The 25,198-nt window shown below is 43.1% G+C and overlaps 2 protein-coding genes across 6 annotated transcripts; both read right to left on the bottom strand.

Annotated features, from left to right (window-relative positions):
* Positions 1 to 60: 60 nt before the first annotated feature.
* Positions 61 to 10,688, bottom strand: RIOK2 (RIO kinase 2). Its single transcript, XM_048290700.1, has 10 exons — positions 10,486 to 10,688; positions 9,717 to 9,855; positions 8,924 to 9,040; positions 7,915 to 8,090; positions 6,264 to 6,352; positions 4,921 to 5,112; positions 4,470 to 4,562; positions 2,991 to 3,527; positions 1,988 to 2,084; positions 61 to 379 (listed from the first exon to the last, which is right to left on the bottom strand). The coding sequence occupies exons 1-10, from the start codon at positions 10,549 to 10,551 to the stop codon at positions 218 to 220; spliced, it is 1,668 nt and encodes a 555-aa protein (XP_048146657.1). The 5' UTR covers positions 10,552 to 10,688; the 3' UTR covers positions 61 to 217.
* Positions 10,689 to 14,657: 3,969 nt separating this feature from the next.
* Positions 14,658 to 16,085, bottom strand: MRPL50 (mitochondrial ribosomal protein L50). Of its 5 annotated transcripts, none has more exons than XM_048290721.1 (2): positions 15,940 to 16,085; positions 14,658 to 15,165 (listed from the first exon to the last, which is right to left on the bottom strand). In XM_048290721.1, the coding sequence occupies exons 1-2, from the start codon at positions 16,074 to 16,076 to the stop codon at positions 14,766 to 14,768; spliced, it is 537 nt and encodes a 178-aa protein (XP_048146678.1). In that variant the 5' UTR covers positions 16,077 to 16,085; the 3' UTR covers positions 14,658 to 14,765. The 5 variants fall into 5 exon arrangements, 2 of the variants coding, with proteins under 2 accessions (XP_048146678.1, XP_048146679.1); XM_048290722.1 differs by having other exon boundaries at positions 14,658 to 15,162; XR_007200754.1 differs by having other exon boundaries at positions 15,073 to 15,478; positions 15,940 to 16,003.
* Positions 16,086 to 25,198: the final 9,113 nt, after the last annotated feature.

The following is a 25,198-nucleotide window of genomic DNA, read 5'->3' as shown; positions in this document are numbered from 1 at the left end:
ATTCTACTGATACAATGTAAATTACAGTCAAGAGTTCTGACTAGAAACACAACCTCCCAGTTAAAGTCACAGGAACGAGAATGAGGTTTATTAACTTCCAGAAAAATATCTGGTTTGCATAGCAGAGATTGCTCCTTTACATAAAAGGGTTATTGGTAAATTAGCACGATTCTTTCAGCTGTATACATTCCTCATGTTCCACGTGAGCTTTAATAAGCTATCCCCAGAAATTGGCTGCATCCAAGCTTGACTTAATGTTGTGCATATTTTCTCGACGTTGTTTGGTGTAAATATTTGCCTCCCCTTTTTGCAGCCGCTGTTTCAGAGCAGACTTTTGCTGTTTGGTCAGTTGTCGCTTTATCTTCTGTTTCACCAGCTCCTACAAACAAACACACAATTTGGAATCAAAACTCCTTTAAATCATTTAGCACATGACCTGACAACAGAACTTTTTCAGGACCAACATGAACATTCATGATATTCACCTTGACTGGAGAAATGATCAACAAAGCTTTTCTTTTCCCTTGTGAGAAAATCATAAAATGGCTCAGCTGACTGAAAAAGGAGATTCTCTGGTATGTACAAGGTCTGGACGGAGTGCTGTGTGTGTGCTACACCCTCAGGACTCACAGCACATAAAGGGGTATGGGCTTATCTGTGCTATTATCTTCTGAGTTATAATAAATAGCATTTTAAATCCTTTTTAATTTTAAAATTAAACTTCAAGTGTGTTTCTTACAGAGATGCTAAAGGACCCACACCTCTCAGTGCAGAACACAGGCCTTCCACCAAAATGTAAAACATTCCATGTCCAGCAGTAATTATTTGCTTTGTGTTGTTTTTTTTAGCACCCTGATTATTCTGAAGTTTAGATATGCCCCTAAATATGACTGATTCTACTGGAAAACAACAACTCTAACACAAGTGTGGCTAAGAGAAACGGGAAGTTAGCGATTTACAATCCCTCCTCCAGTTTTCCCATTCCATCAAACTGAAGTAGTTCTATGAAATTTCATCTGTTATTTGCACCTCTGCCTCATTCTGAGTTCTGCTCTCCATTGTGATGGCAGTATCTACCCGTAACAAAAACGAAGCCAGGATTTGGTAGACTGTGGCATGGTCCTTACTCAAGTTGCCACACTGATGCCAAGTGTGGCACACATTTGCGTATTTTTTCTTGGAAGAAAAAGAGAAATCAAATTACTTTCATCCGTTTCATCATGGTGGAATCATATTGTGCTGGGAACCTGCTAGAATAAATTCTGCAAGGCAGACACCATTATGACATGTAATCTAATGTAAATTCACCAAATTCTATGCTGAACTGCAGCACTTGGTGGAAACACTCACTAGTCTTTCCATCGTCACAACCTACATATGTTGCAAAATTCTCGGTGCTAAGGTAGACATATCACCTACTGCCTAGTCTGGGGTTGAAGAAAAGCACATTAAATTCTGCTGAAAACGTCCTGATTTAAGTAATTCAGAAGGTCAAATTCAAATTGCCAAAGAGATTGCTGTTGAATAAGAGTTCACAGAAATCTTTCAGAAAAGAATGTGAAGAAATCTCTAAGAAGACAGGTGAGAAAGGCCAAATTAAACCTAGACTCAAGTATCCAGGTTCAAAATAAAAAATATTAATCGTGGTTAGCAACAGAAATGGATTAACTGATACTGTTAGTGAATTAACATACATTAATATAAATTAGTTATTGGGTAAATGAGAGTTGTTAATGTTGATATGGAGCTTCAGTGAGAGACCAAAAAGCAAAATATGAAGGAGAGTGCTGGAAATCACTCCCTGTAAACCGTATCAATCCTATTTTTCTGTAGGAATGGAGAGACAAACTGGAGAGGTAGATGGTAACAGTGTTTTTAAAGATGATTAATACCAGAGAACATTTTCAGAAACAGGTACTAACAGCTATGTGCAATTTAAGGTGGTCTGAGGGTAAACTAGATGCCAGCATAACAAAATAATACTTACTGGAGGAATGGTTGAACAGCTCCCAACGCTTCTGACTGATGTGATGCTCTTAGTCCTTGTTCTGTGCTCAGCAACGGGAACGATGCACTCTTCATTACTGAAACAAACAAATCAATGTGTTATTCCATTAGCAAGATAAACATCCTTTGCCTTTATAAGCACCATGTTTGAGTCTTCACTTTCTGGGCTACAACTTGAAAACTCGCAACAGAACATGCAAGTGCTACAAAGTGTTTCTATTTTAAATAATCACATTGGTTGTCCAAGACAGGCACTTTGTGAAAGGAAGAATTTGTAGCACAACAGCCACATAAATATAGAGCACAAGAAGAGAAACCTCAGGGCACTAAAACGCTTTAGATCCTGCACAGTGTTTTGACAATCACTTAACTGAAGTGCAAAAGCAAATGAGGAGGAGTATCAGTTTGATCTCTGTATCCACATACAAGGTGGGATGGCAAACTCAGGAAACAGATTTTCACATACAAGGGGTTAGTCTGAAGGCAAGCAGGAATTTCTAAGTTTGTCAGGAAAGGAATTAAAATCCAGAACAACACACAGTACAATATAGTTGAATGACAGACTGCAAGGAGCTTGTTCTTAATAACTTCAGGTGAGTGAGCAGCGGAACATTTGCCTTTGACACAAATATTTGAATTACACACTTACTCATAAAAGGTCTTTAGAAGTAATATTTTAACATCAAGAACTACTTCACTATCAATATTAGCTGAAATGAAGAAATAGGGGGAAAAATCCACCACAGAAAATAGGCTGGTCTATGAAGTGCAAGACCTATTTTCTCATTAGATACTACAACACAGCTGGACAATCATTATACCAATAGGAAAGGTATTCACGGCAATATTTTCAAAATAAATTAAGTTTTTAGTCTTCAGTTTAAACAAGGACAGCTGAAGAGCAGTTCTTCTTGAGCTGCTTGAAAGATTTACATTTTTGGGGGGAAGATCCACGCTCCTAGACAGTAAATGTGAATCTTTACCTGTAATGCCTGAATTCCTCATTTAAAGCTGATGAGTTGACCAGCTCAGGGCACTCGTCTTCATTCTCCTTACCCTCACAGCACCCTCCTTGACCTGCCTGATCTTCCAGTTCAGCAGCATTTTCAGTTAATCTTTTGCCCTTAGAGGAAGTAATTGCAGAACTCTCTGCATCTTCACTGGACTTCCATGGCACAGCTGGCCCTTCAGCTTTTTCCAAGGCTGAACTCAATTCTGCCATATTCAGTGTTTGTGTATTTTCACTGCTTTCAGCTGCATCAGCCTCTTCCTCACTGCTGCTCACAGTATTGTCAGAGGCTCTGCTTTCAGTGAAATCACCCATTTCACATGTGAAGTCTTCACTGTTTTCTTCATCTTTGCTGAAGAACCTGAGCTCCTTCTCAGCATCTTCTGCAAGTTCTAACACCTCTGTGTTGTCATCCTCGTCAGAACTTGCGGGGTAAAGCAGTTCACCATCTTCCTGCATCTCCTTTGCATAGCCACTGGCAGCAATCTCTTTATCAAGAGAACACTCTCTCCTGTGAAAGAGGAATGTTTTCTTTTAATATGCCAAATTCAATAAACCAAGTTACCAATATACTACATTTTGGATTTAAAATCCTAATCAAGCTAGACTAAAATTACCCACACTATCAATAAAGAAGATATACTCTGTTGAAACACACAAAACACCACGTGATGGTGCTGAGCTTTAGATAAAGTACTAACTTAGAATGTAATCCGAGAGAAGAAAACTCTCCAGAAGATGATTCTATCTCCACAACCTGCATTTATGTTTGGTTTTTTTTACAGGAAATCGTTTTACTTTAGCAGGAATAACATTTGGATTTAAGTTCAAATCATGCTTAAGCAAACAGATTAATAAAGGGTCTGACATACGAAGGCTGATTACAATGTGAAATTCCTTAGGAAAAGTGCTCAGGATGAAATAAAACTGTTTTCATTGCAACAGTTTCCATCTTAAAATGAGTGAAAAATCAGTTAACTTTTCAGAAGGAGCAAAAGACATTAGGAAGAAAAGTTTAAATATAATAATGCCTGAGGAGGCAGTCACCCTATTTACAAGCATTTTAAAAATAGTTATAAATGGAAACCCAAGTTAAGCCTCAATATATTAGAATTGTCAAACAGGCTGATTCTGCATCACTGTTAAAATTTCCTGGACATTTAACATTTGGATCAAGATTTCAGATTGATGTCTCTTCCTTGGTTGCAAGAAAATAAAGAAGGCAGCAGAGGATTTTAAAGCACACTTTAGCTTTAGAAAACCACTTACAGTAACTTGGGAGAAAACACAACAGAAATGACAAAAATGTAACTTAAAATTGCACAGTTGGGCCTATTTTTATTTTTTTTTTTTTATTTCTCCCACAGGCATCTCTCACAGGCATCCATTTTTCTCAGAAAACCAACACTACTGCCATAAGTAGAACAATTCAAACACATCTGGTCATTTCTACCTGATGTCTTTGAATGTTGGGAAGAGCTCGCTCTCGTAGTTGAAGCGTTTCTTGAAGAACTCCCTAATACAGTTAACATCTCTGTCAAAATACCTGTAAAAAATACAGAATTGTACAAATTAAAAATCAGTGAAGGCTATTGCAATGAGAAGCACGGTTTTATTTGAAAATTATTTCTATTAGTGATCCCAAGTGAAAAGGCTAGGAAGAGAAACTGGATGCAGTTTATTTCTGAGCATTTCTTAACAGAACAATATTATTATCTCTGAGAAGCAATTAATCACGTATTTATTCTGCAGAAACATTTCTCCTCATTCTTTGTTGGGAACATTACTTGTGCTTGCAGAGAAGGATTCAGGAAAAGACTTATGGAAACAAGTCATGGTTGACTGTTTGCTGTCACCAACATTTGTCAGATTGACCTCGAAAACACATTTAAATCTAAACCTACCATTCAGCATTTGCATGAGATGTTGACATCATCTGAGGGAAATCAATCAAAGTGGCATGGTCGTCATTATCCAAGATGAGATTAAACTCATTGAAATCCCCATGGATCAGACCATGATTGGCAAGTTTTACAATCAGATCCATTAATTCACTGTAGACAGCAGCAGGATCTTCCATTTGGTGCACCTGGCACCTGAAAAGTTAAATAAAATATTCTGAACCTTGAAAGACCTAATTTAAAAATACAAATAAAGTACACAAAATACATCTGACAGAATGCCAGGGTAATTCAAGTCAAAAGGGCCCTCAGGTCTCTCTGGTCCAGCATCCTCCTCAAAGCTGAGTCAAATCAGAGACAGACCAAAGCTGAGGGCTTTGTTTAGTTAGGATAGAAAACTTCCAGTTATGGAGAGAGCCTGTGAAACCTTCCCAAGCAACCTGTGCCACTGCCCCTCTGTCCTCAAGAGGAGAGAATACCTCCTTACACCCTGGCTAAACCTCATCTAAACTCACACTCACTGTCTCCCATGGAGCACTGCTGTCATAATGCATTATGTAAATAACAGGGCAGCAAACTTTTTCTCCTGTTTTAGGTAATCTTATCATGTCAGCAGAACCTAAGTCTTCTTGCACTGAAATTCAAATAGGCCATTGCATTTTCTTTTATAAAATCAGATTTTCTAGATTATGTTAGGAAAAGAAGAAAAAGTGAACTTCCACTGCAGACTTCCACAAGAACTTGGTGTTCCACACAATGGATGTGGAATTATTAAACAAATGAAGGTGGGGAGACAAAACACAATCAAGTCTTTTCCACATTACTCTTCAACTGTTATACTTTGGAATTAATTCCCTCTTGATTAAACTTCAGATCTTGAATACTATACAGGAGCGTGGGCTGGTTTGTTCTATTACTAAACACTTTAAATCTTGAGATCGGATCTGGGTTATTGTATATTGTATGAAACAGACAGGCCTTTTGCATTCAAAACCAAACCAACCCTTCACGTACAAACCTCAATAATATTTACTGTTTTTAAAGCTTGGAAAACTCAAGAAAAATAATATTTCTCAAAGGTGCAAAACCAGATTATACATTGTATTCTCTATAAACAGAGCAGAAGTTCTACAACAGTGAGTTACAAACTCAACTGAATTAAGACAGTAAGGATCACAAACTGGAGCTCAGAACATGACCGATATTATATCCAATACTCTGTATATAAAGTAACATTTAGAATGTGCAATTTCTGTGTATAAAACAAGGAAAAACCCTAACCCTGTTACTTTTCCTAGGGTTGTTAGGGTCCCTGTAACACAGAGAGTTCAAGCTTCACTACTTACAAAGGATACCCATCAACAAGTTCCATAACAACAGCATGCCTGTTGTAGTCTATGGGCTTTGGAACAGGAAATTCTCTGTCGTGCAAAGCCTGGAAAGAGAAAACACACTGAAAACTTAAAATTAAATAGTTAAGAAAATATTACATATACTGACAGACGCACATCTAAGATAAGCAGTACATATCACTATGACAGCAGCATATATTGCCCCAATCACATGCTTAAGAAGGAAAACAGCCTCACAGCCATTTGAACTTTCACTGCCAAGAAAAATAAAATTCCTAAGTTTAGACACTGAGTGGACTGCCCAAGGTTTAATAACTGTGCATCTGGAAGAAAACCACAACAGGGTGGAGAAATGACAGAACCTTATCCAGTACATTAGCTGGAGAAATCAGCAGCAGATAACTGGAAATAGGGTGTTGGGCATTAGAAAAGAATTCTACATCAAGCTGCTGCCAATACACTCCTGCCTGACTAGTCAACCTATACTCAGTTGCTGTAAAAACAAAAAGTTCATTCTTAAATAGTAATAATCAGCATAATACCACACTTAAAATTAACCAAAGGTGGCTCATAATATTTTGAAGCTCTCCTGTTTGCCTTTTCTAGCACAAATTTAGTCATTCACTCAATCCAGTCAACTTTTTAATGGGTTCATTCTCTTTTTACTCATTCTGTTGTTACCAGTGAACTTTTCTAAGATAGAAACTTTTCTAAGATAGAGTCCTAAGCTAAAGCAACACAAATACAGTTTTTGTTGCTTAAGTATTATACTATTACTGTTTTTCAGCACTCAATTAATCCTGCCCCAACCCTCTGCCCAGGGAAACGGACCCCCACAATTACATTCCTACAAGTTCTGACCACACAAGGCTTTACCAGTTGGACCACCTGGACCAATACAGAAGTTCTAAATTATGGTGTCAGTTCTCTCTTTCTCTGTTCAGGCCACTGAGAGAATCCATCATGGTTCTTTTTCAGAAGAACAAGAAAATCATATTTTATGTATATATTACTCTTGGATAGCACAGAAGGAGAAAGGAAAACTAGTTTTTTATTAATAATTAATTTTCAGCTATCATCTTTCATCACTATACAGTATCTGTGGTTTTTTAAAGCAGGTAAAAAACCACAGAATTCAAGAGTAGCAGTATATGCTTGGAAATGAAATCTTTTCTCACAGCGCAGAACTAAGTATGCCTTTTTAGATCAAAACACCAGTTTTGATCTGAAAGATTTCCCTCAACAGCACAGCAACAAGTGAAAGCTTGGTAAAATAAAAAATAGATTAATTTTAAAAAATGACAGCTGTTTCCTAGTTCATGCAATAAACTTGAAAGGAAAAACTGCAGAATTGGTGATATATAGATTGTCTTACCATAAATAATGATGCAAATTTGAAATTCTCTCATGGCACCTGATTCTGTTCCATGTTATTTCCATGGCAAAGCTTATTTTTGCACTAGGAAGTGTACAAAGCATGTAGCATTGAAAGTTTCTGAAATGTGTACTTTAAGTCCATTAGGGGAAAGAAAAAATGAAGCACAAATCCTACCAGCACTGCAAACACAAACTGATGAAAAGACAGCCTGAGAGGCATCTTCCAGTGTGTCCCACCACTGCTGGCACTGTGTGAGTGGCCACCTACCTTCATGTAGGCAAACTCTTTCATTGCTGCTATCCGGGACAAGTACAGCCAGGACATTTTGTGCCTGTGCTTGTGGTAGTCACGTTTGTTTTTCAGGTTGCGGAAGGAGGTTCTCCCCAGCCGGTGCAATTTCAGTGCAAACTGTTGCTCCTCTTCGTTGGCAACAATATAAATATCTAGAAGACATTTATCTTCAGCACAGATCTAAGAAATGAATGATATCTAACAAGCCAGCCAAAAAAGTGCAGTGAAAGTTTGTTACCTCACTCCTCACTGATCCTGACACAAAAGTTCTACCAGAGTTAGCAAAGGCAGCTAATTACATTGTGTGTATAAGAAATCTGAACATGAAGAAATTACTGTATAAGAGTTCATGGTACTCCAATAGAGAAAATGCTGATGGGATCTGAAGCATCTTTCAGTGTTCTGGTGTTCTTAGCCACACCCTGGAACAGCTTCTCCTTCCTGCTGAGTGGACAGACAACTCAAGGAACCAGATCCTTTAATTTAAAGTGTTAACAAATACCCTAAATTTAATTTCTAGCATTTGTCCCAAATAATCCCATTCTCCAATTACAAAAGTCACATTCTGTGTCAAAATACATGCACATAAGAGGAACCAAGATAGTGTTCCAATAATTTTGAGCCTACTTTACTTTATTACCTTATTTTTACATGGGATGAAAAAGCTGAAATTATTTTTTAGTTAAATGGTTTGAAACTCTTCACAAAGCACAACACAAGCAGCACCTGTCTGCAAAGTACCTTTTTAAATGATGAACTAAGAAACAGACAAAATGGGCAAAGTGCAACTACACTTTTGTGCAAAAATACTCAAATGTAGCCTCACACAGCACTTGAACATGCTATGTTCAAATACATCTTGGTGTCTGACAGATTAACTGATCTGCCTAACCAGAGGAGAGCTCCCCTAGTTTCTAGCAAAATATTTGCAATATTGCAGATGTGTTTGCTTAAAAAAATTATTAAAAATGTTATTTTAATTTACCTGATTCTTTGCCGACACCCATCTGGTTTCCCAGAGAATTGATGACTTGTCGGGAAGAGAGAGTTTTGAGAGCCAGGTAATCATATCCTGCATTAGTTAACCGATAACCCTGGACAGCTATGAAAAAAATAAACCACATTTCACTCCTTATTATGCATACATCATATTTAAAGTAAGTCTCAATTTAGTCTTGTTTCTTGTTTCCTAAAATACATAACACCCATATAATATTTCACCCCTTGGCTCTTATCAGCCCAATTCAACTGAATGGTGGAGATGTTTAAATTGGATTGGAGCAATCCTCAGTCCTCTGAAGAACTGGGACAAAAGGGAGAGGTATTTCCCATATACCTCCCTGCTGTGTTTTCAGGGCCAAATCCAACTAAAAGGGTGAAGGGAAGGGGGAAAGGCCTGCACAACTTTGTCACACGGCAGATAATAAAAACTGCTTCAGCAGCTGCTCCTGAGGTGGTGAAATGTCCAAGTCTGTTCCAGAACTGTGAGGATATCATTTCAGTTGATTCCTATATGCACTTGATTGTGATGTGATGATTCTTTTTACCTTATTCTGAACAAAAAAGAATCTTTTTTCTGCCTGTCACCTCTACAGCTACAAACAGACATAGCAGACACAGCATCTGGTGCTGCACAAACCCACATTCCCAGGCTAAGTCCAAGAGATGGGAAAGCAAACACTCTGGTCACTCCTACATCCCAACCTGCTGGGCAGGTACCACTGTGAGGCACTGGGGACAGGATGAGAAAGGGACTCCAACACAGAATTCAAACTCACTTTTAGTTCGTTCATAAGCCAGAAGTTTGTGCTTCGCCAACTCTCTCAAAATTTTATTACAGCCACCATGTTTAAGGCTGGCAATGGAAGCAATTAAGCTAGGAGGAACTATTTCATGGTTCTTCATGCCCATTTCCACCTAAAAGAAAATTAAAACCAGATTTGTCAGCCCTGTGTTCAACAATGAAGTATCAGATCTCACTCAAGAGTAAAATCCCTTTTCAAGGTTGCAATTTTTAAAGACTATAGACTTTGAGACTTCGTTTTCTAAGTTTTAAGACTTAACAAACGTTTCAGTTTGCCTCACTGCTCCTTGGCAGCTTACGTACAACAACCCACCCTGGAAAGTTCTTCAGTGCCAGCCACAACATGAGTGGCTGATTAGATTTTAGTCCCAGTCACGGGGAGCACAGAGAGCGGAGGCGCTGGTGATGCTGCCTCACCGTGATGGGTCTGCGATCATCCGGCCATCCTCAGGGACCACCCGAGCATATCCAGGGATCCACCGGCCATCTCCAGCGACCCCATAGGCATCCCAGGGACCCTCCTGGGCATCCCCAGAAAACTCCCGAGCGTCCCCACGGACCCCCTGCCCTTCCCGATCCTCCCCAGCCGGGCGGCCGAAGGAAACACCGGCCCGAACCGGGCCCTCCCCAGCAGAACAGGCCAGCGCGGAGCCCCAGCGGCACCACAGGCGGGCCCCTCCCGCCGCCAGCTGCGACACCGCCCCGCCCGGCCCGGCCCGGCCCCGCTGCCCGTGCCCGCTCACCGCGGTCAGCACTCTGAAGTGCTCTCGGGACAGGTACCGCAGCATCACCACGTTCAGCTTCCCCATGGCCGCAGAGGAGCAGGAACGAGAAAAAGAGGAAAAGGAGAAAGAATATCAGGAAAACAACGAGGAGAAGGATGAGGAGGAGGGTGAGGAGAAGGAGAGCGGGCCGCACAGGCGCAGCAGAGCTCTGGGTAGGTCCTGGCAGCTGCGTGCGCTCCCGCGCTCCGCCAGGTTCCAGTGCGCTCCAGGTGCGCTCCGCCTCTCACCGAGCGGGGATCAGAACCAGAAAGCAGCGAGATTCTGCTCGGAGCTCGGCGGGAGTCCCGTCCATCCCTCCCTCCCGCAGCGGAGTTATTTGTCCCGCCCGTACAGCTGCCAGGACCCGTTGCCCTGAGGAGTCCTTCCCCCTCGTCACGTGACGCTGTGGGACCGTGTGGAATGAGGGAATGGCGGTGTGTGTCCGGGTGGAAAAGAGCTGTCTTTTCGGGAGGATAACTCGGTGATGCAAACACATATAAACACGAATCCAGGCGTTTTGGCAAGCTGATGTGGAGAAAAAGCTCTTTGGTCTTCATTTACACTTTTATAGCAAATATTTCACTAGGAGAAAGTGAAGAATATTAACGTTCCACCACTTCAACCCCTGTAAAAGCAAGTTCTGAATGCCAAAATGTCAATGCTTGTTGCAGTTTCCTTCACGCTAACATACCAGAACTGCATCCAGCATATTTTTTTCCTCTTCCTTTTTTTTTTCTTCCTTTTCCCCACTATTTTATATAGGAAAATAAGAATGAAAGAAAATTCTAATTTCCCTCAGCCAGTCATCTGCGTTCAACTGTCTGTTCAGCTATTTTGAAAAACGAAGAAAAAACCCAAACAAGAAAACCTAAAGAGCAGAAGACAGCCAGGTGCACATATTGTGAACAAAGATCCATATTTATGATCTGTGATCTCTCAGTCTTACATCCCTTAGACTACGTATTTGCTCGTTATAATTTCCATCCTTTATTGTGGTTTGTAAATCTTAGAGAAGATATAATTGTTATAGATTACAGGCAAAATTAATTTTATCTGTCTTTGTTTTTATCTGCCTGGTAATGCCATGGTCAGTACACTCCGACAAGTCCATTTTATGGACACACAACAGGAAATAGGCTGAACTGCATCCTCCAAAACACTTTGATTTTGGCCCAATTCCTCATCAAGCTGACACAAAACAACCGTTCACCTTCTCCAGGCACATTTAGTAGCAAACAAAGACCTTTTTTTTCTACCCTTTACTAGTTTTTTTTTTTTTTAAGAACCTTCGGCTTTCCTGCCTTGCTCTCATTCTAGACCCATGAACTGAAAAGATCCTGTCACTGATTTTGGCAAAGATTTTGCCCCCTGTTCAGAAGGGGAAGAAAGAGAAACTTCCAGCTTCAGTAGACAGGGAAATGAAGACGTGAGGCTTGGTGTCCTTGTGCAGCTTTCCATTATGAATTTATTACCTTTGTCTATATTTTCCATTATAATCTGACTGCTTGAAGAACCAGTAAATAAATTCTGTGTTCCTGATATTTCACTATTCCACTTGCCAACAGAAGTAGAAAGAATCCCAAAGAATCCACAGTTGTGTAGATATAAATTATTCCAAATTATTCTGCAGGGATCTGTTTTCTTCTAAGGCTGTGAAATCTCCAGGAAGAGGAGATCCAATCATTACAGTCAAACTTATTGATTGCATTCTAGAAATAGAAAATGCTATGGGAAATAACTTTCTCTCCTTCAGAATTTAATGAACACTTGTTTTGCTTTGCATGACTGTAATTCTGAAAAGATTACAATATAAACTGCTCTTTCATGTACAGGAATTTATGTGTAAACTTATGAAAAAAGAACCAAACACCAAGCAAAAAAACAAACAAACAAAAAAACCCACAACCCCGACCCCCAAAAAACCCCCAACAAACCAACAAAACACCCAAACCACTCAAAATAATAATAAAAAAAGGAAAGTAATTAAAACTAAACCCCAGCACTTCACAGCAAACACAGCACTTTGATTTAAAATTTCTGACTTGGCTGGAACACGTGTGAATGCTGAGTGTTAAAAGCAGACATCTGATCTCCAGAGAAAATAATTAAATGGTTACTTTTTCCTTTAAGTAGAAACTGTCTGGATGCTTAAGGAGAATGTATCCCATCTGATCCACAACTCAGGGATGTAAAGTTGTAAAGTCTGGTGGCATGTTCCACAAATTCACAGATTACTTGGGCCACACTGTACTGCAAGTACACAGTGGTTTGATGTTTTCAAGTGAAAGTAAATTTAGGTAAAAGCAGAAGTAAAGTGAAACTCAACTGCATTGTGTGTTGTAAAACCCAGCATGCTTCATACTCTGTAAAGAAAACATAAATTTTGACTATGTTGAGCGTTTCATTCTGTAAGAGCCCTTGTTGACTTATGGTAAGATATGTGTTCCGGTTTGGCCAAATTTAGAAATGCATCCTCTGAGAGAAGGCACAACCACCCCTCCCCCACCAGGTTCGGGAAAAAATAAATTTTCCTCGAAGGAAAGTGAAGGAGATAAAACTATTTATTTAACAAACACACGGGAAAGGAAAATAATGCTAAATAATAAAATCTCTCGCTGTGAAGAAAAACCTGGGAAAGTGTTCGAGTCCTCCCTTTGGTCTCCTCGGAGCTGGGGCTTGGCCCAGGGCCAGGCCCTCTGTGCTCAGTGGAAAGTCCTCCCGATGTGTTCTGATATTGAAGCAGTCCAGCAGAAAAGGGAGAAAATCCGAAATTCCAGGGAAGGAAAAGCAAAGTTCAACTCTCAGTCTCTCTCCGGAGAAAAGGAACTGAACAACTGGCCAAAAGCTGACTGGGAAGCAGCAATCCGGGTGCCTCCTCACTCCCCTGTGGCAGCTGGGAAAAAAACGCTATCTCTGTGTGACCTTGAACAAGCTGCAAACTGCTTTGAAGAAGTTTTGCTCAGTTTTTCCTTCCCCCTCTCAGGCTCAGTTTAGAGGCATAGAAAGGCACAAAGTTAATTTCTGGGCATACAGCAGCGACATGGGATACACATCATAAAGTCACCCCAGGACAATATGAAACAGGTCAATGGAACAAATATTTTAACAAATATTTTGAGGTTGGTTTTTTTTCCTTTTGAGAAAGGGAAATGGAAAGATCACAGCATCCTGAAGGCTAGAACAGGTAACACAGACTTATCCTCACACCAGTCATGTTGGCAACTCCTTCAGTAGTTTTGACAGCCAGATCTGGGGCAAACAGGAGCAGGCTGAAGAAATCCAGCCAGGCAGACAGCTACAGTCCCATTCATCAGTCCTGGAAAAAGCATTCCAGAGCTTGGCATCTGTGCTCCAATGCTTGCCAAGCACATCCCAGGAATGGCCACGTGGGTGTTGGCTTTCACAGCAGAGAAACAGAAGGAAAGGAGGAGATCTGTGTGAGCCACAGTGTGAGCAGTGGGGAGCACGCTGGCATAGTCCTGTGAATTGGGAGGGTAAGAGCTGGAAAACTTGTGGGCTGGGATAAAGACAATGTAATAGGGAAAGCAAAGGCTGCACACATAAGCAAAGCAAAATAAGGAATTAATACCCGGCTTCCCATGGCTGGGCAGGTGTTCAGCCATCCCCAGCAGAGCAGGGTCCCATCATAAATCACGGCAACTTGGGAGAACAAATGCCATCACTCCAAATGTCCCCTGCTTACTTCTTCTTCCCCCATTTTATACTCTCAGTCTGATGCCATATGGTCTGGAATATCCCTTCGGTCAGTGTGGGTCACCTGTCCTGGCTGTCCCATGTACCCCCAGTCCCCTCACCAGTGTGGTAGTAAGAAAAGAAGGAAATGCCTTGGCTCTGTGCAAGCCCTGCTTAGCAAAAACATCTGTGTATTATCAGCCCTGAGTTCAGCACAGGTCAAAAACACAGCCCCATGCCAGCCCTTGGGAAGAAAATTAACTCTACCCCAAAACCAGCACAGAGGTGCAGGGCAGAAACTGTGGAGATGGTCCCCTTGTTGATCCCCAATGGATCCTGTCAGTGCCTGGCAGCAGGGAAACGGCAGGGAGCAGCTGGCAGCGCCCACGCTGCACCAGTGCCTCACCAGAACTGGTCTGCAGGGAAAAAAGAGCAGAACAGGAACAGCCAAACCCAAGCACAGTTCAGTGAATCTTTATTAGTGAAATTCACAGACCTCACCCCAGCGGGAGGGCTCTGCTGCTGCCCTGCAGCACAAGCCAGGCACGGGGACGCTCCACGGGGACTCACTGCTGCCAGATGATTTTCAGGTTCGGGGGAAGCTCTGCGGCCGCGAGTTCATCGAACTTGGTCCCGTCCTTCACGGGGGTGCGATAGAAACCCAGCACGTCCCCGGCGCGGCGCAGCTGGTGCAGCCGCGAGTTGGGCACAGCGTGGCCCAGCTCTGCGGCCAGCTGGGCCAGCAGGCGATGCTTCAGCCTGGTCTCCCTCAAGGGAGTCTGCTGCCAGTCCTCGGGGACACACGGCCCAAAGACCTCCCTGACGTGGGACTCGAGGCAGGTCCGCAGGTTCTCGGGAGGGAGGTAGCTCCGGCTGCGCGCCGGGGGGCAGATCAGGCTGCACTCACTCCTCTCCTCCTTCTCAGGAGCTGCTCCGTCTGCTTCCACGTCTTTCTCCTCCTTCCTGCTGGCACCGGAACAGAAACATTTTCAGCCTCTGGGCTACTCAAGACAGAGTCAGAGCACATTTGTATTCATGGTGATTTAAATCAGACTCAGTCCAGACAGTTCACACATCCCATGGACACAGCAGGTCTATTGTCCATGAGGAACAGAAGTGCCCAGGCAGGGTTTGGCTTTCCCCAAGTGCTGCTCACCACACAGGCTGCCTCTGCAAGGCAGTCACCCACCCACTCACCTTATTTCACTGGTCTGAGTGAAAACAGCACTTTAACCCGACTAATTACTTGTTTCCTGTTACAGCTCCATGTTCTAATTTGCTGTGGATAAAAACCACAACAGAAAATAACCACTACTACAGAAGAAAATCAGTGCCCACCTGTAAAAAAACATCATCACCAGTTTTAAGTAAAAAATTTGACTTTCTCATCTGCCACAACTCAGTCAACAACGCACGCGTGGTTTCACGTAAAATGTTAAGAGAGGAATTATTTTTCATTCCTGTGAAATCCCTCTTTTCCCACTCGTAATAAAAGCAGTAACAGCACTAAAGGCTCCAACCCTACACCACTGCACCCGCCCGCCAGCAGTGCACCTCGTGGGCGCTTGCTGAACCTGTGGAGTCTCCTTCCCTAAGGGCATTCCAAAGCCGCCTGGACAAATCCTGAGGGACTTGCTCAGGGGGTGTCCGGCTAAGTGACCTCCAGAGGGCCACGGCCCGGTGAAGGCCCAGCATGCGGACAAGGCCAGAAGCCACCCCCAGCTCGTGCCCTGCGGGTACCTGCGGCCGCCCCAGAACGCCCTGAGCCCCGCCGGGCCGAGCCCCGGCAGCCGCTGCCTCGCCGCCCGCAGCGCCCGCAGTGCCGCCATGCTGGAGGCGCGCCGGGCGCCTTCCCGCGGCCACCGCGAGTGACGCATTTCCGTCGCGCCCCGCAAAGCCTCACGGGAAATGTAGTCCGCCCCTCAACCCCCCACCCGCCCTTGCCGGGAAACGCGGAATGTGTGAAAATTTCCTTCGGGAAGGATGTTCTTTGATGTTTGGCCTTTGTGTTCTTTCAGGCCTAATCGACAGGAAGGGATATTTAATCAAGCAGGCAACAAGCTGTAAGTGATGTCCAGGTGTTGGAAAGTTCATAGAACCACAGAATATGCTGAATTGGATGGGACCCATCAGGACCATCGAGTCTAATTCCTGGCCCTGCACAGCACCAGTCCCAGAAGTCACACCATGTACCCGAGAGAATTGCCCCAAGGCTTCTTGAGCTCTATCAGGCTGGTGCCATTTCTATGATTTCCTAAGAGTTACACTGCTTTTCCTCACTGGAAAGTCTAGAATGGAAACATATTTTCCTTTTCCAGTTGGTATATGGAAAGGCAAAATGTGATGCTACAGTGTCAGGTTTAATGAAAGAGCAAGTTCTGATGTCCTGTAACACAGTGTACATGTGAAAAAAATGGTTGTCAGACCAGACATGCCCACATGGAGGTGCACAGCTGCAAACCAGATTTTCCCACCCAAATCCCACTGACATGCCCACCCATATTGCAGCGACATACAGACTTCTGTGTTGCTTAGCAAAGTTTTTCAGTGAAAAATACTGATGCTGTACAAGCAGTGTACCAGCACTGCAGTTTATATGAATCCACACAACAGCCATTCACCAAGTCCAGACCCATAGACTTGATTATTTGCTTTATTTTCTTTCTCCCCATCCTGCAGACCAGTACTCCTGGAGGGAAGGACAGCACAGGCACTGCTGGACAAACATCATACACTCAGGAGCAACACCCTCTGCAACCTTGGACATTGGCACGTTTTTACCACAAAGACCCAGTGTTTGCCTGAAGAATGACGTCGTTTCTCCGTTTGTTTGGCTCATGCAGTGACCCCTCTGGCCTCCACATGGACAGGGTGAGACACCTGATTTCTCTCTCTGCAATACTGTCCTCCCTAGGGCACTTCCTCACTTTGTCCTTGAGCCTCTCTTGTGCCTCTGCATGCCAAGGTCAGTGCTTGTAGGAAATCTCAGGAAGCTGCCAGCCTGACAGTCAGCAGAGAAACCTCTGCAAGAGCTGAGAGCGCCATCCAGTCGAAGGCCTTGTGCCTGTGTTCCTCTGTTTTCTTGCACGTTGCCCTTCCTGACCCATGCTGTTTTGCTTTTTCTTGCTGAAGGGTGCTGTGGCACATAACATGGACATAAAGCCTTCCCTGCTTTACAGTGTTTGCTTTACATTCCGTTTCTCCCATCCTCAGAAAGACAAACCCCATGCTGTGTTAAAGTTTCTCCACCACAACAGAGGCATCTAAGATAGATTACAAATATTTTTAATGACATACATTATCTAAGACCCTCTTGAGACCAAGAAGGTGTCATACTGGTGGTCTTCTTCTTCAAAACCAGAGTTTGGGTCCTGTTGTTCCTGGTTTGGCTAGAAGCTGACACAGGAGGGAAGTACTTGGAAGTGTTTTTTTCCCAGTGTTGGCTGTGATATGGTCTGACAGGCTATTACAGAAAATCTGTGGGAGTCTTCTTGAAAAAAAGCAGTGTCAGACACTTAGATACCACTTTAAATAATCCCCTGCAGCCCAGCTTGCATTCTTAACTCTTTCAGAAGTATATAAAAGTATTTACAGGTGGATGCTTGCTGTTATGAGCCTTTCTAGGCTTTCTAACCCTTCAATCCAGCAATCCAAGCACTAGGATTACAGGTCCTCACAGAGACTTACTGTCGTCACAGAGGACAGAGGAGATAAAAAAGTGAATGGACATGATGCTTAACTTTTTCACTTAATTTAGAAGTGGGAGCCTTTTCAGGCAGGAATATGGAATGAGAAATCATGGCACATTATGTCACTGTAAGGTGTTAGTATGCAGACCCATACTGTGCAGAAATAACAGTGATATTAAAATGACACTGGAAAAGAGTATATTTCTACCACACATAATGATACTTTGGGAGTACTTGTACTTCTAAAAAATAAGTTATAGTAGTATCATTTCTTAAATAATAATAAGAGGAAAAAGCTTGCATCATGAGGGGAATGCAGTGCACTTGCATTTAACCAAACAACTAACCTGGCCCATAAAAAGTACAAAATCACTGCCTGCAGTAACTATTCCATGGCAAAATTGGTGTATTATCCAAACTGTAATTCTTTCTCACAGAGGTAGTGTTTGAACTCAGAACTGGCAACTCTCACACCTCTCCCATGGCCATGAAGGCAGGGTTCCCAGTAGGAATTCAGATTCAGAGGCAGAACCATCTCTCCTCTGCATCCCTAGGGTTCCTCATCCCCCTGTGCCTCTGGCATGGGGAGAAAGACATAGGACAAAGATGCCAGGAAAGGATAAGGATAGGGTGAACAAGAAGGGAGGTCAGTTGCACCAAAGAACAATTACTCTCAGTTTTTTGTATTCTTAAAAATGATTATGCAGACTTTTGCCGTGATTGCTGATACACTTTTTTAGTGAAGAGTGTAATCTTTTATTAGAGAAAGGGTTACTAGCTGCTTTTGTGTTCTGGATGTCTGAGAATTGATTGCTTAAATACCTATCTAACTACATGCAGTGACCGAGGGTTTTCTGCACAGGTTATGGCTTGTTTATGTGTTCATGAAAGAGCTGATATAAACTGTCTTGCAATATAAAAAACTTCATACCTGTGTTTGAAACATCACTGCAAACAAGATGCATAACTAGTTACAGAGCTTAAATGTTCATTATTGTGCCTTTTATAGCACAGAAACAGAAGGTGGTAGCTAGCTATAATGGAGATTGGTAAGGTTAAAACACAAGTGTCTAGCACTTCCTCTCAAAAATGTGGCACAACGTAAGTGAATTTTCTATTTGAATGGCTTGGAGATGTTGCTGGTGTCAAAATTTTGTCTCTGTTTTGAACTGAAATGGCCGTACAAAAGTGGACAGAAGTATGCATGTAAAAATATTAAGGACCATTGAAAACTGTATTCACATGTGGCATGGGTTATTACTTAGTTCTTAATTTGTGGGTCTACTTTTTGGAATTTGACAATGTACGTACTGGATTTTTGTAGTAGAAGTTAATTTAATTGCTGTCCTTGTTGTACCCAGCCTTGTTGTCAAAGGATCTGACAGTTGTGCATTTCAGTTTTAGGTGAAGTCTTGCTGGATAAAGTATATTAATATAAACAGAAAGCCTGTTTTAAAGACAACAGATAAAAATATTTTAATTGCTTATGGTTTTCCAGATTGTGATTTTTACTGTCTGTTTCTAGCAGTATAATTCTGGTAATGTTTTGCCTTTAACTACTCAAATGAACTAGCATTTTCTATAAAAAAATAAGTAAATGGGAAGAGATAAATTGTAGTATACACCTCAAAAAGAATGATGAAAAAGAAAGACATGGTTTAAGCAACTTCAGAGACGATGTGTTTGCCATGAGAAAAATTTAAAACTTACAGCTTCTCTCTGCACTTAAGTAAATTAAGTACTATATTTGGATGTGGTCAGACCTGTAAAATCGATTGCAATGGAAAAAAACATTGGGAGTTGGAAGGATGTCCAAGAATAATATGCATCCACATGAAAAACACCTGGCTCTGTTGCCCCAAGAGGCTGCTGCCTGCGTGATGGGGTTAAAGTCTAATCTGAGCAGGCTGGAGCAGAGTGGAGTCTGCCTCCTACCCACCTCTCCCCACCATGCTGGATGTTTCCTGTTTTCTGTACTCTGCAGTCTTGCTTAACTGTCTCAAAGTCCAGCTTGTTCATCCCTATCTAATCAGAGGTATTGTTTATTAAGTGATTTGTTTTCCCCAGTCACCTACAGCCCTCACCCTCAATGTGAAGAGCCTGGCTGTTTAACCCCTCTGGAAGAAATGCCCCTGTGTGTTTGGCTCCACAGCAGTGTCTGCAGACATGTACATCGGGGGGGCTGGGAGGTGTTGGGCAGAGCAGACCCAGGCCCACCAAGGGGATCGCACAAGGGAGGGTTTGCTTTGTTCTACATTCTGTGCAACTTAAAGCTGGGCTGCAACAAACGTCGTGACTTGGAATGAAAAACAGGCGAGGAGCACACAACACTACTGTTACCAAAACACAGATCTTTGCAGTAATTTCAATAGTGGGTACAGCAAAGAAGGATACAACTTTAAATTGAGCTGCCTGTGACAACTTTCCTGGGCTGTGAGAAACAGCTGTAACAGGACATGAAGGTATATGCTGTAATGACACTGGTCTCCATGCCTTTCTGTTGACATTTTGTTTTTAAAAAAGCAAGAAGGCAAACAACTGGCTTCTATAAAGGAAGACATTTAACTGTTTATTACGTGTTTATCTGAGCAGTACACAGTCCCCCAAAAAAGCACAGTTAGGTGCTGCATGTTAATATTCACACACATATTTGTAAAATACAAACCAAAACAGATGTCTGAACTGGACCAGCTTGCTGAAAAGACCATTTGTAGATGTGGTTTCTGTCCAGGAACACTGGACTCCAAGGCAGAAATTCTACGAGAAAGTAGGCACAGCTGCCCAGAGGCTTAACAACAGAACAATAAAATGTAACTCTTCATCAACATTTAAAAATCACTGTCATTGTACAGCTGGGAACGTGGCATTCCTAGCTTGCCATGAAGAACGAAGTCATGGGAAGGGACACTGATGCTGCTGACCCTTAGCCTGTAGGTGCATGGATAAACTGGCTGATGGGGTGGATTCTCCCAAAGCTGTCAGGACAGACAGTCTGTGGAAATGAAGTTACTCCAGCAGGGACACATGCAGTGAAGAAGCACAGACCACGGAGTACCTAATTCTCTATGCATTTTTGGCAGGTGTGCGTTTTGCTGAAGATTATTCAGAACCACACGTTGGGCCTTGCCATCTGCTGAATTTGGATATGATGTCTGTAGAGCTGGTGTGGAAATACACAAAATGAAACTGACTTTGGGAGAGAAACTGCCAATGCCTTTGTAACTACAACTGTCTCCCACAGAAAATTACCTTTTATGTACCCTCTCTGTACAAAAGTAAGCCAACGTTAAATTCCGTCACTCAGGGCTTGATTTTCCCTAAGGTCCCTGTTAAAATGCCTCGATTTTGATTGGAGAAGGGCCTGAGAAACCTGGTCTACTAAGACCTGCTTTGAGTGGGGTTGGATCAAAATTACTACATCTGTGTATGCATGAACATGAGAGTATCTTTCTTGGTGTGTTGGGTTGACCCTGAGTTGATGGACAGTCTTTAAGACCAATTACGCTTCTCACAATTTACATATTTAAACCGCACGGAAAGGCGGGACTTCCCCTTTTTGGTCGGAGCTCGCCTGCTGGAAGGTGGGGGGGCTCCGAGCCTCCCGGCCCCGCTGGGCCGGGCCGGGGCCACTGCCCCTTTCCCCCTTTCCCATCGCTGCGGCACGGACCCTGGGTCACTGAGGGGGACTGTCCCAGAGCCGCAGGCAGCTAAAACCAGCCATGGACTGCTCACAGCTAAAACCATCCAGCGCGGCTTCTGGGGACAGGCGGGTCCCTCTCCCCTCCATGCGGAGCCGGCGGAGCCAGCGGGAGCCGGCAGAGCCTCCTGTCTGCAGCCAGCACACTCCGTGCTGAACTGAAGAGGACACCACGCAGCCAGCAGCACAGAGGGAGCGAGGCTTTCCCCACCGTAAAGCCTGAACAAGAACACCCTTCAACATGGCGGCTTCAGAGTCAGAGAGAAAGAGAAGTGAGTCACGTGGGACGGAGCTGAGCATGGCGACGGGAGAAAAGAGGGCGGTGCCGCGATTCTGGCGCGCAGCTTAAAAGAAACCTTCTTGCATGCCGTGGTAAGAAACTGTAATACCACAAACTGTTTGTCTCTTTAATCCATTTGAAGAACATGGCGGGGGGGGGGGTGGAGAATCAACGTGTGCCTATGAAGTTTGTGAAGAGTGCCTATGCCAGGCTATATAGAAGCAGTGAGAGGCTGTTAGAGACTTGTAGCGAAGAAAAGCCTCTGTGTGCAGGCCAAAATAACTTATCCTTAAAAAGATGAATAACCCCATGTGATGGCCCATGTTCTGTAGTGTGAAAGAACTGTGAAATTCTTCATGGGAGAGATGTTCTACACACAGCAGACTGTTTGTTTCCGGGCGGGTCTGCTATTGGTGGCAGTTTGGGAACCACGTGCAACTGAAGGAAAACCCTTTTTTCCTTAAGCATAAGAGAGAGACTTTTCAAGAACTGCAACACTGACTAACATCCCATGTTCTGTTATCCCTTGTGTGAGCTGGATAAAAGGAGAGAAGTGCTGGAAAGAAGGGGGGGGGGGGGGGGGGGAAATTTACTTTAATTTTGTTTTGTTGTTTTTCTCTTTACTTTTAATTCTGTTAGTAATAAAGCTCTTTCATTGTACTGCAACTGTTTAAGGTTTGTGCCTGCTTTGCTTTTCTCCTAATTCTTATCTCACAGAAGGAAAATAAGTAAATAATGAATATTTTGAATCAAAACCACTGCATTTAATTGGTGTTTCTGCCCGGTTTCAAACTCAACCCGCTACATTTATGGTGGAGAATGCGGGCAATTAATGAACGCTGTGAGATGAAGATTAATTAGGAGAAAATAATAAGCAAAGCAAGTAGAAAGTTATAAAATTAAGTAGAATAATAGAAGAAATTTGCTTTGTAGTAGTGGTAAAAAATTCTAGGGGTGGAGGTTTATGTAATTTGTTTTCTTTTAGCTCTGGTTTTGCTATTTTAAGTAACTTTTGGATATGTAAATTTTAAGAAGCGAGGGGTGGAATGTGTTGGGTTGACCCTGAGTTGATGGACAGTCTTTAAGACCAATTACGCTTCTCACAATTTACATATTTAAACCGCACGGAAAGGCGGGACTTCCCCTTTTTGGTCGGAGCTCGCCTGCTGGAAGGTGGGGGGGCTCCGAGCCTCCCGGCCCCGCTGGGCCGGGCCGGGGCCACTGCCCCTTTCCCCCTTTCCCATCGCTGCGGCACGGACCCTGGGTCACTGAGGGGGACTGTCCCAGAGCCGCAGGCAGCTAAAACCAGCCATGGACTGCTCACAGCTAAAACCATCCAGCGCGGCTTCTGGGGACAGGCGGGTCCCTCTCCCCTCCATGCGGAGCCGGCGGAGCCAGCGGGAGCCGGCAGAGCCTCCTGTCTGCAGCCAGCACACTCCGTGCTGAACTGAAGAGGACACCACGCAGCCAGCAGCACAGAGGGAGCGAGGCTTTCCCCACCGTAAAGCCCGAACAAGAACACCCTTCAACATGGCGGCTTCAGAGTCAGAGAGAAAGAGAAGTGAGTCACGTGGGACGGAGCTGAGCATGGCGACAGGAGAAAAGAGGGCGGTGCCGCGATTCTGGCGCGCAGCTTAAAAGAAACCTTCTTGCATGCCGTGGTAAGAAACTGTAATACCACAAACTGTTTGTCTCTTTAATCCATTTGAAGAACATGGGGGGGGGGGGGGTGGAGAATCAACGTGTGCCTATGAAGTTTGTGAAGAGTGCCTATGCCAGGCTATATAGAAGCAGTGAGAGGCTGTTAGAGACTTGTAGCGAAGAAAAGCCTCTGTGTGCAGGCCAAAATAACTTATCCTTAAAAAGATGAATAACCCCATATGATGGCCCATGTTCTGTAGTGTGAAAGAACTGTGAAATTCTTCATGGGAGAGATGTTCTACACATAGCAGACTGTTTGTTTCCGGGCGGGTCTGCTATTGGTGGCAGTTTGGGAACCACGTGCAACTGAAGGAAAACCCTTTTTTCCTTAAGCATAAGAGAGAGACTTTTCAAGAACTGCAACACTGACTAACATCCCATGTTCTGTTATCCCTTGTGTGAGCTGGATAAAAGGAGAGAAGTGCTGGAAAGAAGGGGGGGGGGGGGGGAAATTTACTTTAATTTTGTTTTGTTGTTTTTCTCTTTACTTTTAATTCTGTTAGTAATAAAGCTCTTTCATTGTACTGCAACTGTTTAAGGTTTGTGCCTGCTTTGCTTTTCTCCTAATTCTTATCTCACAGAAGGAAAATAAGTAAATAATGAATATTTTGAATCAAAACCACTGCATTTAATTGGTGTTTCTGCCCGGTTTCAAACTCAACCCGCTACACTTGGTCAAATGTGGTCAGGAAAGATGGATCTACTAATCAGGAAAACAAACAGTGGCACACAGAAAGAAGAGACTACTAACACAGTTTTTATAGGAAGAAGTTTATTTTGTAGAAAGTTTGCTTGTAAATAATTTTATTTAAAAAAAAAACTAATTCAGCCTGTATCCAGACAAATTGCTGCTGAAATGGCCAATGATTCACAGCTCCTCACCCCAGGAAGGAAGGCTTTTCTCTCTTCAAATGCAGTGCCTTCTCATTAAGACATTGATGCCTACTGGAGTTAGAAAATCCTCTTGGGCAGAATTCTAATCTTGTAGCACCCTGTCAGTTTATGCCCTGTGTTCTGCCGGAGTCATGCTTATGTTGGACATGCCTTGGAAACAAAGGTAGTTTTTGTTTAAGTTAATAACTCCCCTGAACTGTCTTGGACTATAAAGCCTTGGGTGGGTCCTGCTGCTGGCCCATCAAGAAAGACTCCTCTTGTGCAAGCAGCAGCTGCTGCATTGAAGAATAGTCTCCAAACTACTGGGAACAAACCAACACCCAGGAAAATCCATACTGTTTGTTTCCAAAATAGTCACTGAGTTTGTTTTAAAGTGAAAGAAACCAAGCTCTTAAGGCCACATTTCAAGGGGCTAATGCCATGCTTTGAACTTCATAGTCTGAGATGGGGCAACTCAGCTCCACTCCCTTGGGAGAAAAGAGAGGGAAAAGGCTTTTGAGTGTTTGAAACTGCATTTTGAGCCTGAACTGTGGAACAAAATCCAACAGGAATTAAGAATTCACAGTAGCCTCCCATTCTGTGTTCTGAGGGTGATGTGCACTTCTCTGACTTGTAATTTCTAGTCTAACATGCAGCACAGGAAAGAGAAACAAGACTCAATCTGCTTTGTGGAAGGTCAGAGGCAGCAGCAGCAGCAGGAGACTTTCCTGGGATGCCCCGTTGGCACGGTGGGCACTG

Source organism: Corvus hawaiiensis, chromosome Z, assembly GCF_020740725.1.
Source record: "Corvus hawaiiensis isolate bCorHaw1 chromosome Z, bCorHaw1.pri.cur, whole genome shotgun sequence".
NCBI classification, from domain to species: Eukaryota; Metazoa; Chordata; class Aves; order Passeriformes; family Corvidae; genus Corvus; species Corvus hawaiiensis.
This window is presented reverse-complemented; position numbering and strand designations above follow the sequence as displayed.